At 35.6% G+C, this 14,311-nt stretch overlaps 1 protein-coding gene across 1 annotated transcript; it reads right to left on the reverse strand.

Moving 5' to 3' along the window:
- Positions 1–5,013: 5,013 nt before the first annotated feature.
- LOC147609177 (uncharacterized) lies at positions 5,014–6,396 on the reverse strand. The gene has a single exon (XM_086787441.1). It carries the CDS (start codon positions 6,394–6,396, stop codon positions 5,014–5,016), a length of 1,383 nt encoding a protein of 460 aa, XP_086643567.1.
- Between the last annotated feature and the right edge of the window lie 7,915 nt (positions 6,397–14,311).

Below are 14,311 nucleotides of genomic sequence, written 5' to 3' on the forward strand. Positions count from 1 at the left end.
TTATGAACCTTGAGATGAGGAGGCAGAAGAAGCTCGTAGGCTAAGTCACTTACTTTCTTTGTAATCAGATATGGCCTACAATATCTGGGGGATAACTTCTTATATTTCCCAAGAGATAAGGAACTTCTTTTGGGCCGTACTCGAATGAAGACCATACCTGCCTCTTTGAATTCTCTATCTGTCCTCTTCTTATCTGCATATTGCTTCTTTCTATCCTGGGCGGATTTTATATCTTTACAAATTGCTTGCATCTGCTGCTCCATGTCGTCAAGCATCTGTCTGGACATCTCGACCCTAATCAATGGGTCGGACCAAGTTAATGGGGTTAAGCAATCTTGTCCATACAGAGCTTTAAAAGGGCTCATCCTGATACTTCAGTGATAAGAAGCATTATAGGCGAGCTCAACTAGGTGCAGATAGCTTAGCCACTTCTTGGGTTCCCTGCCATAGCATGACCGAAGTATATCTTCAATTACTTGGTTTACTCTTTCAGTTTGACCATCGGTCTCAGGGTGATAAGCTGTGCTGAGATCCAAGAAAGTTCCTACTGCTTCGAAAAATGCAGTCCAGAATCTTGAAGTAAACTTGGGATCTCGATCACTTACTATTCTCCTGGGTAGTCCATGCAATCTGAAGATTTCTTTGAGGAACACTCTGGCCACATCCACTGCAGTGTAGGTTTCTTTTACTGGAATCAAATGGGCAACTTTGGTTAGTCTATCGACTACCACGAAGATGGAGTTGTAACCTGATTGTACTGAAGGTAATCCAGTAATGAAGTCCATACTGATACATTCCCACTTCATCTGGGGGATGTCCAATGGATGTAACTTCCCAAGCATTTTTACTCTCTCAGCTTTGACTTTCTGGCATGTCAGACATTGACATACATGATTCAGTACATCCTTTTTCAGACCAGGCCAAAAGAAGCTTTTCTTTACAGACATGTAGGTTTTGATGAAACCTAGATGTCCTGCTATAATGCTGTCATGGGCTTCATTCAGAATTTGGTCCTTGGTTCCCTCATCATTGGGAATGCATAGCCTGCGATTTTAATACATAATGCCATCATCCAGGTTGTACCCTTGAACTCTGTTCAACTCCTGCAGAGTTTTGCTTTCCTGCTTAAGTAGGGTAGCAATAGGGCCAAAGAATCTATCCTGCATGATCTTCTCACTTGCTTGAATAATCAAAGGATTTGATATTACAGTAATTGCAAGCAAGGAGGCTTTTTTGTTGAGAGCATCTGCTACCACATAACACCATATTGGGAAATTTGGGAATTTCCTAAGTCCCACTTTGAGAAATAGACCTATTTTTTGTGCATTTTGTATAGAAATATTTGTATTTTTATAGCCAAACCTATTTTTTGTGCATTTTGTATAGAAATATTTGTATTTTTATAGCCAAACCTAAAAGTTTACCTTATCTATGAGAATAAAGCAAATTAAATGTTGAAAAAATAACTAGAAAACTATAGAGTATGTGTGTTTTCCTAAGGAATTTCTTCTTTACTTCACTTTATATTAATACATGATGCTTGGACATCAATGCATTCTCTCTCTCTCTCTCTCTCTCTCTCTCTCTCTCTCTCTCTCTCTCTCCAACCCTTGACCTTTGACTACATATGCATAGTCACCATACAATATAATAGTATGGTTATAATTCTGGTTAGCTCTTTCTAGTAAGTTGGAAAGAATATGTATGTGTGGTTAATAGTCTCAAAAAGAAAATCCCAAAAAATATTACTTAGAATTATTTGAGATCAAAGCACACTATATTCTTTTTGTCTATATTTGTGTTGAATGTTCCTAAGTTGGAAAAAGGATATCTACATTACCCTTGAAAATAAAAATCAAATAATGAGACTAATTTGAGATTTAATATATCTAGTATACTTTGCATTCATACTGCAGTCATTTAATATCAAAGCACAGTTGGTATATTTTTTCATCAAAGCCCGTTCTCTCCATCAAAATATAGTTAGAATATCACTCTTCCACGATGATCTTGTTTACAAAACAATCAAGTCTTCTATGAAATCACAACCCAAAAACCTTGAGCTAGTCTCCAATTATAAACACCAAGGTATAAGTTAGAGACATGAATGTATTGTTGCCTTGTCATATCATTTTTGCGGAAGGTAAAATTCTAAAGTTTTTTAATGAAGTGTCTAGCTACATGACCACAAGATACTTCATAAAAGTATATTTTTGACCGTGTGGCCAAAGATCACAAAAGACAATATTATAGGACTATTGAATTAAGAAGCAACAATGCATATAGTTGCAATGAACATTTTAGAATATATTTCCATACACACATGCTACAACACTTCCCACATTAATATGCATACAAGACATATGTGTAGATCATACTTAGAAAAACATATTTTAGGAGGAAAAAGATTCGACCATGTGGCCAAATATCAATAGACACCAACTTGATACCTTTGATAATATAAGTCATACCAATATTTCAATCAAAGCAGTGCAATTGCAATTGGCAAAAGCATTGTAGCTATATGATACAAAAAAAATTCTTCCTATATATTTGACCATGTGGTAAAACATCAAAAGATCCAACACTTTAGACAAATATTTGGATCAAAGTAATGCAATTGGAATTGATTCAAGCATTCTAGCTACCATACAAGAAATTGCTTCTTCCAATATAACTTCAACAATATACTTGAAAATAAAATTCAAAACAACAATACCGAGACTAATTTGAGATTTAAACTTTTTTAGTATATTTTGCATTCATGCACGCATTCATTTAATATCAAAGCACAATTAGTATACCTTTTCATAAAAACACATTTTCTCCATCAAATTACATTTAGAATATCATTCTTCATTGAGGAGCTTGTATATAATACAATGAATTCTTCCATGAAATCACAATCCAGAAATCTTGAGCTAGTCTCTCTGATGTTGAACGCATTTATAAACACCAAGGTACAAGTTGTAGAAAAAAGTGTATTATTTTTATGTCACATCATTTTCGTGGAAAGTACAATTTTTGAAGGTTTTTTATGAAGTGTCTAGCTACACGACCATTTATGTAGTCATCCTTATATCCTAGCTGATGAGCAAGTTGCATTGCTTCCATATCCTTTAGAGTAGAAACCAAAGGAATCCGCTTTAACCTCGATACTTGTGAGACACCCAATGGATGGGTTGGATGAATTGAGACTCTTGATGATGATCCTTGTACAATTGATGATCTCTTCAAGCAAGAAGTGATTGAAGATTGTTTCATATATATTCCATCTCCACGATTGATGTTCTTGGGTTGTACTGATGATGAAGATGACATAGCATTATCATCTCCTTTAAGCCATGTGTCAATCACAACCTTGAATTGTGTGTACAACTCATGTCCATATTGAACTGGCTCAAGTCCATATCGATCAAATTTTATGACTTCACGTGCATCATGGGATCCACTTAAGCGAGTCAAGTAGGGTAGAAGTTCCTCAATTAAGATTGAGTCTCCTTGGTTAACATCAAATGTCTATGGATAGATGCAGTTCTCAAGAGGGTTAGGACACCCCTTGTAGGGACTATCATCTATCAAAATAGTCTTGCTATGTTCACAAACATTGCCATATTCGTTCCAGGGGCTTGAACATTGCTTCCACCCCCATCTTGTCTGGCCAATAAATGATCTTGAGTGGATGCGTATGGCATTTCTCCTGTCCCCAAATCATGAAAAAAGGATATCTCCTTTTTGCATAGCTCTCCAAGCAATTGATTATTGCGATGACATTTTTGTGTGAAGCTGTAGACCAAACTCCCACTTGGAATCTTGCAAATGTAGCTTCAAGAAACTCAATGCATCCTGGTCGAAGAACAACCCATTGCTTGCCCACTCGAAAACTTTGGAACCTCTTTGATGTGGAAAAACAATGTTGTAAAAGAAGACCATTGAGATCAAGTATCACACATAGTTTGGTAGCACTTTTCGCCAAGGCCACATCACTTACTTTGTTTGCTCTGCTCAAATCTGCCAAATATGCAAATATACTATTCTTAGTCAAATTTGAATCATTCTATCATACAACACAAAGGTTAAGAACAAAATAGACATCTAGTCTCTTACAAGTTTTTTTTTTCATTTTAGAGCTAGTAAGCTAAGATAAAAACATTATATATAGTTCAATAGGGGTAAGTTTATTGTACTATTCCATATATACATTGTATAAGGCATTAAATTTAATATGAAAATAGTATGCATGGATGGTAGATACTTCATCAAAATATATTTTTGACCATTTGGCAAAAAAATCTCAAAAAGTAATATTATATGACTATTGAATTAAGATACAACAATGTATATAGTTGCAATGAACATTTTAGAATATTTTTCCATACATGCTACAATATTCCACATTGATGTGCATGTAGGACATGCATGTTGAGCATACTTAGAAAAACATATTTCAAGAGAAAAAATATTAGATCATGTGGCCTAATATCAATAGACACCACATTGACACCTTTGATAATACAAGTCATACCAATGTTTCAATCAAAGCACTGCAATTGAAATTGAAAAACTCAATGTAGTTGTATGACACAAAACATTTTCTTCTAATATATTTGACCACATGGCAAAATATTGAAGGACACAAAACTTTAGAGAAAACCAATACCAACATTTGGATCAAAGTAATGTAATAGCAATTGATTGAAGCATTCTAGCTATACCATACAAGAAAATATTTCTTCCAACATTATCATGTACTTCATACTTGTATTTTAATACAGAAGCACAAACTTTTTGCAACCAATTTTAGGTACAATATGATGAAAATATTTCTAGAAATAAGGACTCTTAAACAATAAACACAAAACTGAGAGAAATAGGCTTGTAAGGCTTGCTTTAGATAGCACCACAAAATGAGAAAATATGTAGGAAATGTTATGTCATGAAATCATCCTCCAAAACACAAGTTCAACCTTACACCATAGTGTTCTCATTGACAAAAGTTAGAGATAGAGAGGTTCAAACACCTGAAGTAGCCTTCAACCTCTCTTTCATAATAATATTTGCTATGTCTTGGCTTGATTCATCCACACCCTCCGGCGGTAGGTCAAGAGCTAGAGCACCAACGGGAGGAACCTCTTGAGCACTTGTAGGTGGGTTGGTGCTCTCATGGGCTCTCCAACATGCCGCTTCAATCTCTCTTTGCTCTTGACTATTGCACACCACTGCAATAGTCTTCATGTGATGTTCCAATGCGAGCGTTGATGCAACACCACATGAGAATATATCACATACAACCTCATGTGCATCATTGAATGCCTTGATTGTAGCCTTGATGACCTTCTTTTTCTTTCTAAATATGGCCTTTGCAATAGTTTGTTCTTCTTCAAGCTCTCCATCCTTTCCTTCTTTGTCAATGGCTTCAATGGATTCATTATCCAAAATGCATGGCTTGTTGGAATTTCCAACATATCGATCTAGATTGATGAAGCTTTTCTCCATGGTCACAAGTGTCAACACAACAAATGAATCCATGGCCCCAAAAGCAAGACTCTTGGCCATTGGTAGGAAGTCAACACTTCCAACTTGCATATGGTACTTGCATGAAAGATTCTCAAGGGCCTCCTCCATAGCTGCCATTTTTTTGCGGTTGAGAAATGACAACAAAATGAATTGTTTAGGCTCACATGTCATTTTTAACAATGTGAAGACCACCTTTCCAAACATGATAGAATCCCATGTCATGCCCCCAACTCCATGTGCCGCTTCTAGGACAACCACACCAATGGTAATAGGATCTTTATACACATTGTATATAAGATCGAATGCCTCAAGGTTGCACCCCACAATATATACTTGCCAAGGTAAGCTAGTAGAAGAATGAAGAGGATCTTGCTTCTTCACAATAAGAAAGTTCACAATATCTTTTGCACCATTTGGCAATGGTCCTGCATCAGCCCCACGTGTGAGCTTTTTTGACACCCAATCACTGCAAACACCTAAAATCTTTGTGTATACATCGTTGGTGATGTCGTATTCAGCAACAAGATCTTCCCAACTCTTCATCATACTATTGCTAGCATGAGTTGAGGCATTGAAGAGAGAAACTAGCTCCTCATGGAGCACCCTATCTTGCTTGATTTGCTTTGCCCTTGTCTCCATGTCAACAACATCCTCTTTGTCCCATTTGTTTCTAAGAAAGACGATGTGTCCATCATTAACTTCCTTTTGTAATGTGAGGATGTCCCCATCCTTTAGACCCATAAGGCAACGAAAAGTTGCGGGAGAAGGCTGCCTTCCCTTCTTTGTGGTGGTATCCTCTTGAGATGAAAGCTCCCCCTTTGAGTATCTCTTCATGATGGTAATCCAACCATCAAATATCTCTTGTGTGCTCACTATCATATGACAATCACGTGATGCACACTTTTCTCCAATGTATTCTAGAAATCTCTATCAAAAATAAAAATATGAAATGAGAAAGAAAACACCAAATGCATCTTGAATAAGACAAGCTAAGGTTGTACATCATTACCTCCCATGGTACTCTTTGAGGACTACCCTTTGGAATCCCTTGTTGAGGTTTTGGTGGAGACCCAAATGCTATCCATTGATCCCTTACTTGTTGAAGTTGCTCAAGATAAGGACCATTCTTCATAACATTGTGGGATTCCATATTTGTCATCCTAGAAAGCTCAATGCACATTTCAGCAGGACAGTCCACCAAGATTCTTGCATTCCTTGTGGCATATAGATGTTTGGTTGCTAGGCATCGATGAGTGCTACTTAGGATATAGATCTTTGCCGCATGGATTGAGTGAAGACCTGATATGATCCAATAGGAGTAAGAATGTAGCTTATCCACTTCCACCTCGTCACGATGCATGGGTCGCTTCACATCACTCTCCTCCAAAAAGGGCATGAGGTATGCTACTGTTGCTGGATTCATGGGATTCTTTACAAAAGATGATGTCAACTTTTGCACATAATCCCAACAAAGTGTTCTATAGGCATATAAAGGTGGTGCCTCATAGCATCTACCAACATCAATAGGAAATTGTGTGGTTGAGCCAAATGGAAAGTATTTTTCAAACATGTGAAATCCTGAACCATCCTTTTTACCCTTCTTCTTAACCATGTCTGGAAAGTCAAAGGTTCTTTCAACACCCTTGACTTCAAGTGACACCAAAGGTGTTGCTTGGATTACTTGTGCCTTTGAAGATTGGTTTGTGTTGTCTAGAGGAGTGTTAGGAGGTACACTCACACCAAGAGCCTGCGAGTTTGAAGCTATTGATTGTGCTTGTGCATCTTGAATCTTTGTCCTCTTCTTTGGTCGAACACCATGTTTTGTAGGAAAAAGAAGTTCACTATGCTTGATAGACTCAAATGTAGCTATTATGTCCTGTGTGCCTGATATCTCCTCTGGGAGGCTCCAACCCATTGCTCTCAAAGAGTATACTTCATCCTCTTTTATATGTGTAGATTGAAAAGATAAGGGATCCAGGTTGTATTCAATGTTCTTTCCCTTGATCTTTACTACAATACATGGGATCCCTTCCTTCCCAGCACATCCATCCACCATCAACCCCTCAATGATCCCAACTTGATCATATGTTGAATCCTCAAGCTTTGAAGCATATAAAAGGACATTGTTTGCCCTTTTTCCTTCTTTGTCATAAACATCCATAAACCAAGGCCACACAAAATCCCCACTAACTCCATCAATGATTTGATTCTCCTTCCTTGCCGAAGTAGATTTCTTTGCCATTGAATAAACCTACATAAGTACAAAAAATAAGATATATTAGAAACAAATCTCAAGTTTTGACCACATGGCCAAAGCTTTACTCAATAGTGTTATGATTACCATATGCATGCATAGGATTTGACCAATGTATGTCCAAATATCATCATAGAAAGGGTTTAAGTTAGAATTTAACCATATGGCAAGATATTGCATTGAATAAACCTACATAAGTACAAAAAATAAGATATATTAGAAACAAATCTCAAGTTTTGACCACATGGCCAAAGCTTTACTCAATAGTGTTATGATTACCATATGCATGCATAGGATTTGACCAATGTATGTCCAAATATCATCATAGAAAGGATTTAAGTTAGAATTTAACCATATGGCAAGATATTGCATTGAATAAACCTACATAAGTACAAAAAATAAGATATATTAGAAACAAATCTCAAGTTTTGACCACATGGCCAAAGCTTTACTCAATAGTGTTATGATTACCATATGCATGCATAGGATTTGACCAATGTATGTCCAAATATCATCATAGAAAGGGTTTAAGTTAGAATTTAACCATATGGCAAGATATTGCATTGAATAAACCTACATAAGTACAAAAAATAAGATATATTAGAAACAAATCTCAAGTTTTGACCACATGGCCAAAGCTTTACTCAATAGTGTTATGATTACCATATGCATGCATAGGATTTGACCAATGTATGTCCAAATATCATCATAGAAAGGGTTTAAGTTAGAATTTAACCATATGGCAAGATATTGCATTGAATAAACCTACATAAGTACAAAAAATAAGATATATTAGAAACAAATCTCAAGTTTTGACCACATGGCCAAAGCTTTACTCAATAGTGTTATGATTACCATATGCATGCATAGGATTTGACCAATGTATGTCCAAATATTATCATAGAAAGGGTTTAAGTTAGAATTTAACCATATGGCAAGATATTGCATAGAAATATTAGGTTTTGACCACATGGCCAAAACTTTATTCAATAGTGTTATGATTATAATATGCATGCATAGGATTTGACCATATGGCAAAAACTTTTCTCTTTCTAGTTTTACTCTGAGAAGGAATCTCTACCTAGCCTTGAGGCTTTTCCATATACAAGTGATCTTGATCCATATACAATTTCAGAACACAAAAAGAACCATCTTTGTAAGCTAGGTGCTCATAGATTTTAGCTATAATTTCATGCAACAATCAAACACAGGTGAGCATGGATTTTATCCATACTCTCATGCCACAATGAAAGGTTTATTTGTAATGCCAATTTTCATGTAGACATGGTCATAGGTTCATCATGGACCTATTATAGTGGAAGTGGCCAATTGATAATTCATATTCATGGGCTTTTGAAGAGATGTCTTCTATAGAATTTGACCATGTGGAAAAAACTTTGCTTTGTTTAGTTTTACTCTTAGAAGACACCTCTACTTGGAAGACACCTCTACTTGGCCAACTTCCTTGAGGCCTTTCAATATACAAGTGATCTTGTAATTAAGATGATTGAAAAAGAATTTTAGAATAGAAAAAGAACCATCTTGGTAACCTAGGTGTCCATGGATTTTAACCATGATTCCATGCAACAATCAAACATAGGTGCTCGTGGATTTTAGCCATACTATTATGCAACATTGAAAGAATACATGATTTTCTTACTTTTTTTCCATAATTTCAAATTTTGTTTGACATGAAATAGAGAGACAATGTGTTACATGTAACAATTGAGATACAAAGATTTGACCACAAGGCAAAAGCCTATGTGTCCAAAATGTTGAATGTAATAATTATAAGGTAGAATTTGACCATATGAACAAATCTTGTGACAATGGAGAGCACTAATGTTAGAGATCACTAATGGATATACAGAAGTGAGCATGGATTTTATCCATACTCTCATGCCACAATGTTTGGTTTTTTTGTAATACCAAATTCCATGTAGACATCGTCATAGATTCATCGTGGACATATTGTCATGAAAGTGACCATTTGATAATTTATATTCTATGTGTAGCATGGGTTTTTGAAGGAGATGTCTTCTATAGAATTTGACCATATGGTAAAAACTTTGCTATGTTTGGTTTTACTCTTAGAAGACAGCTCTACTTGGCCAACTTCCTTAAATCCTTTCAATGTACAAGTGATCTTGGATATAAGATGATTAAAAAAAATCAAAACACAAAAAGAACCATCTTAATAACCTAGGTGTCCATGGATTTTAACCATAATTCCATGTAACAATCAAACATAGGTGCCCATGGATTTTAGCCATATTATTATGTGACATTGAAAGTATGCATGATTTTCTTACTTTCATCCGATTTTAGTCTGATATGCAATAGAGACACAACATGTTATGTCTAATAGTTGAGGTACAAAGATTTGACCACAAGGCAATATCCTATGGCTATTTCAGAAAGAAGCTTTCATATTGACCATGGCTTTTGGCCACACAGTCACTTTTGTTTGAAGCATCATATAACCAGAAGTATATTTTTGTTACCTCTTTTGTAAGCACAAGTATATGTGTGTCTTGAAAAAGTCATTTCATGTGAAATGCATACATATACAGAGAATTATTCTACAATGTCCAATTAGTCTCTATTGTGCTACATGGATAGATCACTATTTTCTGCATAACGAGTGATTACACATATGTGCAAGTAGTATATAGAAGTACGCTTATACAAGCAAGGTCAACGCAGCATACAAGAAGAATCAGCAAGACAGAAGCATTCTCAAGGGACAAGGTCGCATCTTTGCCATAACAAGAGTGTTGAAAAACTCATCAAGGTTAGTTTCATACTTGTTTTCTTATTTCTGCATTGTTTGTTTTTTCAAGTAGGCTCTTAGTCAAGAAACATTCTCGATTTTAAGAAAACTGGTGTGAAGTTAACCATATTTTTATTTTTATGTCATGAATGTACTATATGATCTCATTTATCTTACTAGGCTAATTATGATTAAGAAAGATTAATTATATAATTAAGTATTATGAACCAAAAAATCAAGAAAACAAAGAACATGTATGAGGCAAAGAGCCTACCTTTAAATGGCTATGGTTACGATGCTTGCTGGCAAAGTTCTGATTAGCGTCAATATTGTGAATGACTGTTGTTGCGAAGCTTGCTGGAAAAGTCGCTTCTGATTAGCATCTGATTAGCGTGTGAAGACAGAAACAAGAAGATGAAAAGAAGTAGATATGCAGATGAAACATACATGAAGGGTCAAAATCTTGCTTACGCACAACAAAATCTTTTGATTAGAGAGCTTAGGTGAGGCGTAATGCAGAGAAAACATCACAGAGAGAGCAAGAACAAAAACCAGGGTCGAAAGTGCGAGCAAGAAGAAGAGTACCTTTTTAGGAGAAGAGGAAAATCGTAGAGAGAGAAGATAGAAAGAGAGGGCCAAATTCAAATTCTTAGAAAAGATTCACATCAGTAAAGGATATCTTCTTTAATAAAGCATATATTCTCAAGAATATATCACATTTAATGAAGAACGTTTATAAAAAATGGACGTTTGACAGTAAATGGAATTATTTAAAAAATCACTTTTAGGTTCACATCATTAAAGAATATCTTCTTTAATGAAGCATATATTCTCAAGAATATATCACATTTAATGAGAACGTTTATAAAAAATGGACGTTTGACAATAAATGGAATTATCTTTAAAAAATCACTTTTATCAAAGTTCATAATAAGAATTAAGCAATCGATTTTTTTTCATATCACACATAGGTCTTACCGTGGGGCCGGCTGGGGGCGTTGCCCCCCGTCCCCCACCCCGGGGGCATTGCCCCCCGGACCCCCCACTGGGGGCGTTGCCCCCAGCGACCCCCACGGGGGGCGCTGCTCCCCGGACCCCCGACTGGGGACATTTCCCCCAGACCCCCACCAAGGGTGCTGCCTCTAGACCCCCATTAGGGATCATTGCCCATAGCAACTAGTGCCTCAAATGTCGTTTAGAGTTTCCAAGAAATCCACCACTATAGTGAACAATATTATAATATTATTATATTCCAAAATATACTATTATAATATAATATTATTTTATATTATGATAATAAGTTATTATTAAATATTATATTAAATAATAAATATTAAAATATTATGTTATTCAATATAATATTAATTTATTGATATATTTTTTTATAAGACAACATAGAAAGTAATAAGTTAGTTACATAGGATTACTCATTTTGCATCATTTATTGCTTTGCTAAAAGAGTTCCTATGTCTACATAGATATTTCAAGAGGTGTTGAGGCTATTCTAATATTAATGCCATATAAAATAAGATTCATATCTTGCTATTCTATTTTCACGACCTTTACTTTTCATTATATGGATAAATCTACTCTTTTCAAATCTACTTTTTAATTTGACACAACTCATATTAGTTACTTCTTGATGTATATTACTGACAATGTGCACTACATTTAGGCCATAATACCAACTATTGGTACATGATTATTCAATTTTGCATCCAAAATTATTGCTTGTGCATGCACTAACATTTGTGCTTCCCAATATCAATACATTAAACCTTGAGAGGATTTGACCATGCGGCTAAAACATTCTCTACACTAGCACACAATAAATTGTCTTCCTTCGAAAAGTTACATATGGCCTGTAAATATTTTAAGAACGATAAGCCTTGAGAGGATTCGACCATGTGGCTAAAACATTCTCTAAGCTTGCACACCATAAATTGTCTTCCCATGGAAAAGTCACATATGATCTAAGTATATTTTAAGAATGATAATCCTTGAGAGGATTCAACCATGTGGCTAAAACATTCTCTACACTAGTTCACAATAAATTGTCTTCCATGAAAAAGTAACATATGATCTATAGATATTATAAGAATGATAAGCCTTGAGAGGATCGGACCATGTAGCTAAAACATTCTCTACACTAGCACATAATAAAGTGTCCTCCGCAAAAAAGTAACATATGATCTACATATGTTTTAAGAATGATAATCCTTGAGAGGATTCAACCATGTGGCTATAACATTCTTTACACTAGCACACAATATACTGTCTTCCATGGAAAAGTAACATATGATTTGTACATATTATAAGAACAATAAGCTTTGATAGGATTTGATCATGTGGCTAAAACATTCTCTACACTAGCACACAATAAATTGTCTTCCCATGGAAAAGTAACAGATGATCTACCCATGTCTTAAGAATGATAAGCCATGCGAGAATTTGTCCATGTGGCTAAAACATTATGTAGACCATCACACACACCATGAATACTTTTTATACTAAAGTAAGATATGATGTGCATATATACTAAAGTAAGATATGATGTGCATATATTATAGGCTATTGAAGTTTTGGCCATATGGTCAAAGCATCCATTTCAACTAAGCAATGATGACTACATAGACCTTTTTTATCTAGTAACTCAAGTAATCTAGATCAAGGATATACTACCATGTTCATTGAGAAAACAAGTTTTGGCCATGTGGTCAAATTTATTCTCTCTCTTATGATGTTGGAAAATGGAATACTGCACTAATTTTGCAATGTATACTTCAGCTTGTCATCTATTAATGCATGTTTTCATTATCAATGCTATGTGATTACTTGATGAATATAAGATCACTCAATCTCTTATGATTAAATGTCTTATGATGAATATAAGATCACTCAATCTCTTATGATTAAATGTCTTATGATGAATGTAAGATCACTCAATCGCTTATATTAAATCCCAAATTTTTTCACTTACTCAGGCAACATGGACCAAGACTTTCATTGTGGGGATCGTGTCAATTTGATGATGGATCGAGATGTTGTTGCACTTAGAACAGTATGTGCAATACGTCCAACTGACACATGCCATGGGCAAGTCCTTGGAGATGGATTTTTGTCAGTTTCTATCGACAACTGCCTAAATGATGTAGCTTGCTTGCCATTTCCAAACAACAATGCAACAAAGGTCATTCAGGCAGTGGGTAGTTTTGTAAAGTGGGAAAAGAAAGATGTGGTGGTTGTTACAGGTGCCGTCATGATTGTCAATGATGATCATGCGGTGCCACCTTCTAATGATTTTAATGCTGTTGGAGATGAGGACACTCCAAGTATCTGTGAAAGTTGGAAAGAGCGTAAAGTGATGCTCTGGACAGAAGGCAATGAGAAGTACGTTGGAACAGGGATTATTCTCTTAACATTTCCATATGATGTGATTAACTTTAATCTATTAGGAGAAGAAGATGTGGGTGTGGTGGTAGATCAGATCCTTGATCCAACTACAGGGACAGACACATGTGACATGCTTCAGTGCGTCAATTTGGTTAGGTGGCCTATCAAACAGGTCACATTTGATGATGGTACACCACTGCTACATGAACAGGAAACACAAGCTTTCACATCTCCAAATGAGAGCATAAAAGATGTGTGTGAGGAAACTGAGGACTTTATTTCAGGTTCAAAATCCATTTTCTTACAGAAGAGATCATATTGTATGATCAATAGAAGGCCTAGAATTCTTGCTCTCAAAGCTTCGAACTTGAGAA

Source organism: Cibotium barometz, chromosome 51, assembly GCF_041138505.1.
Source record: "Cibotium barometz isolate CiBa-2024 chromosome 51, ASM4113850v1, whole genome shotgun sequence".
Lineage (NCBI taxonomy): Eukaryota > Viridiplantae > Streptophyta > Polypodiopsida > Cyatheales > Cibotiaceae > Cibotium > Cibotium barometz.

Bases quoted from the DNA above. Each gene is read 5' to 3' on its own strand.
- LOC147609177 (XM_086787441.1), bottom strand. From the start codon at position 6,396: ATGATAGTGAGCACACAAGAGATATTTGATGGTTGGATTACCATCATG.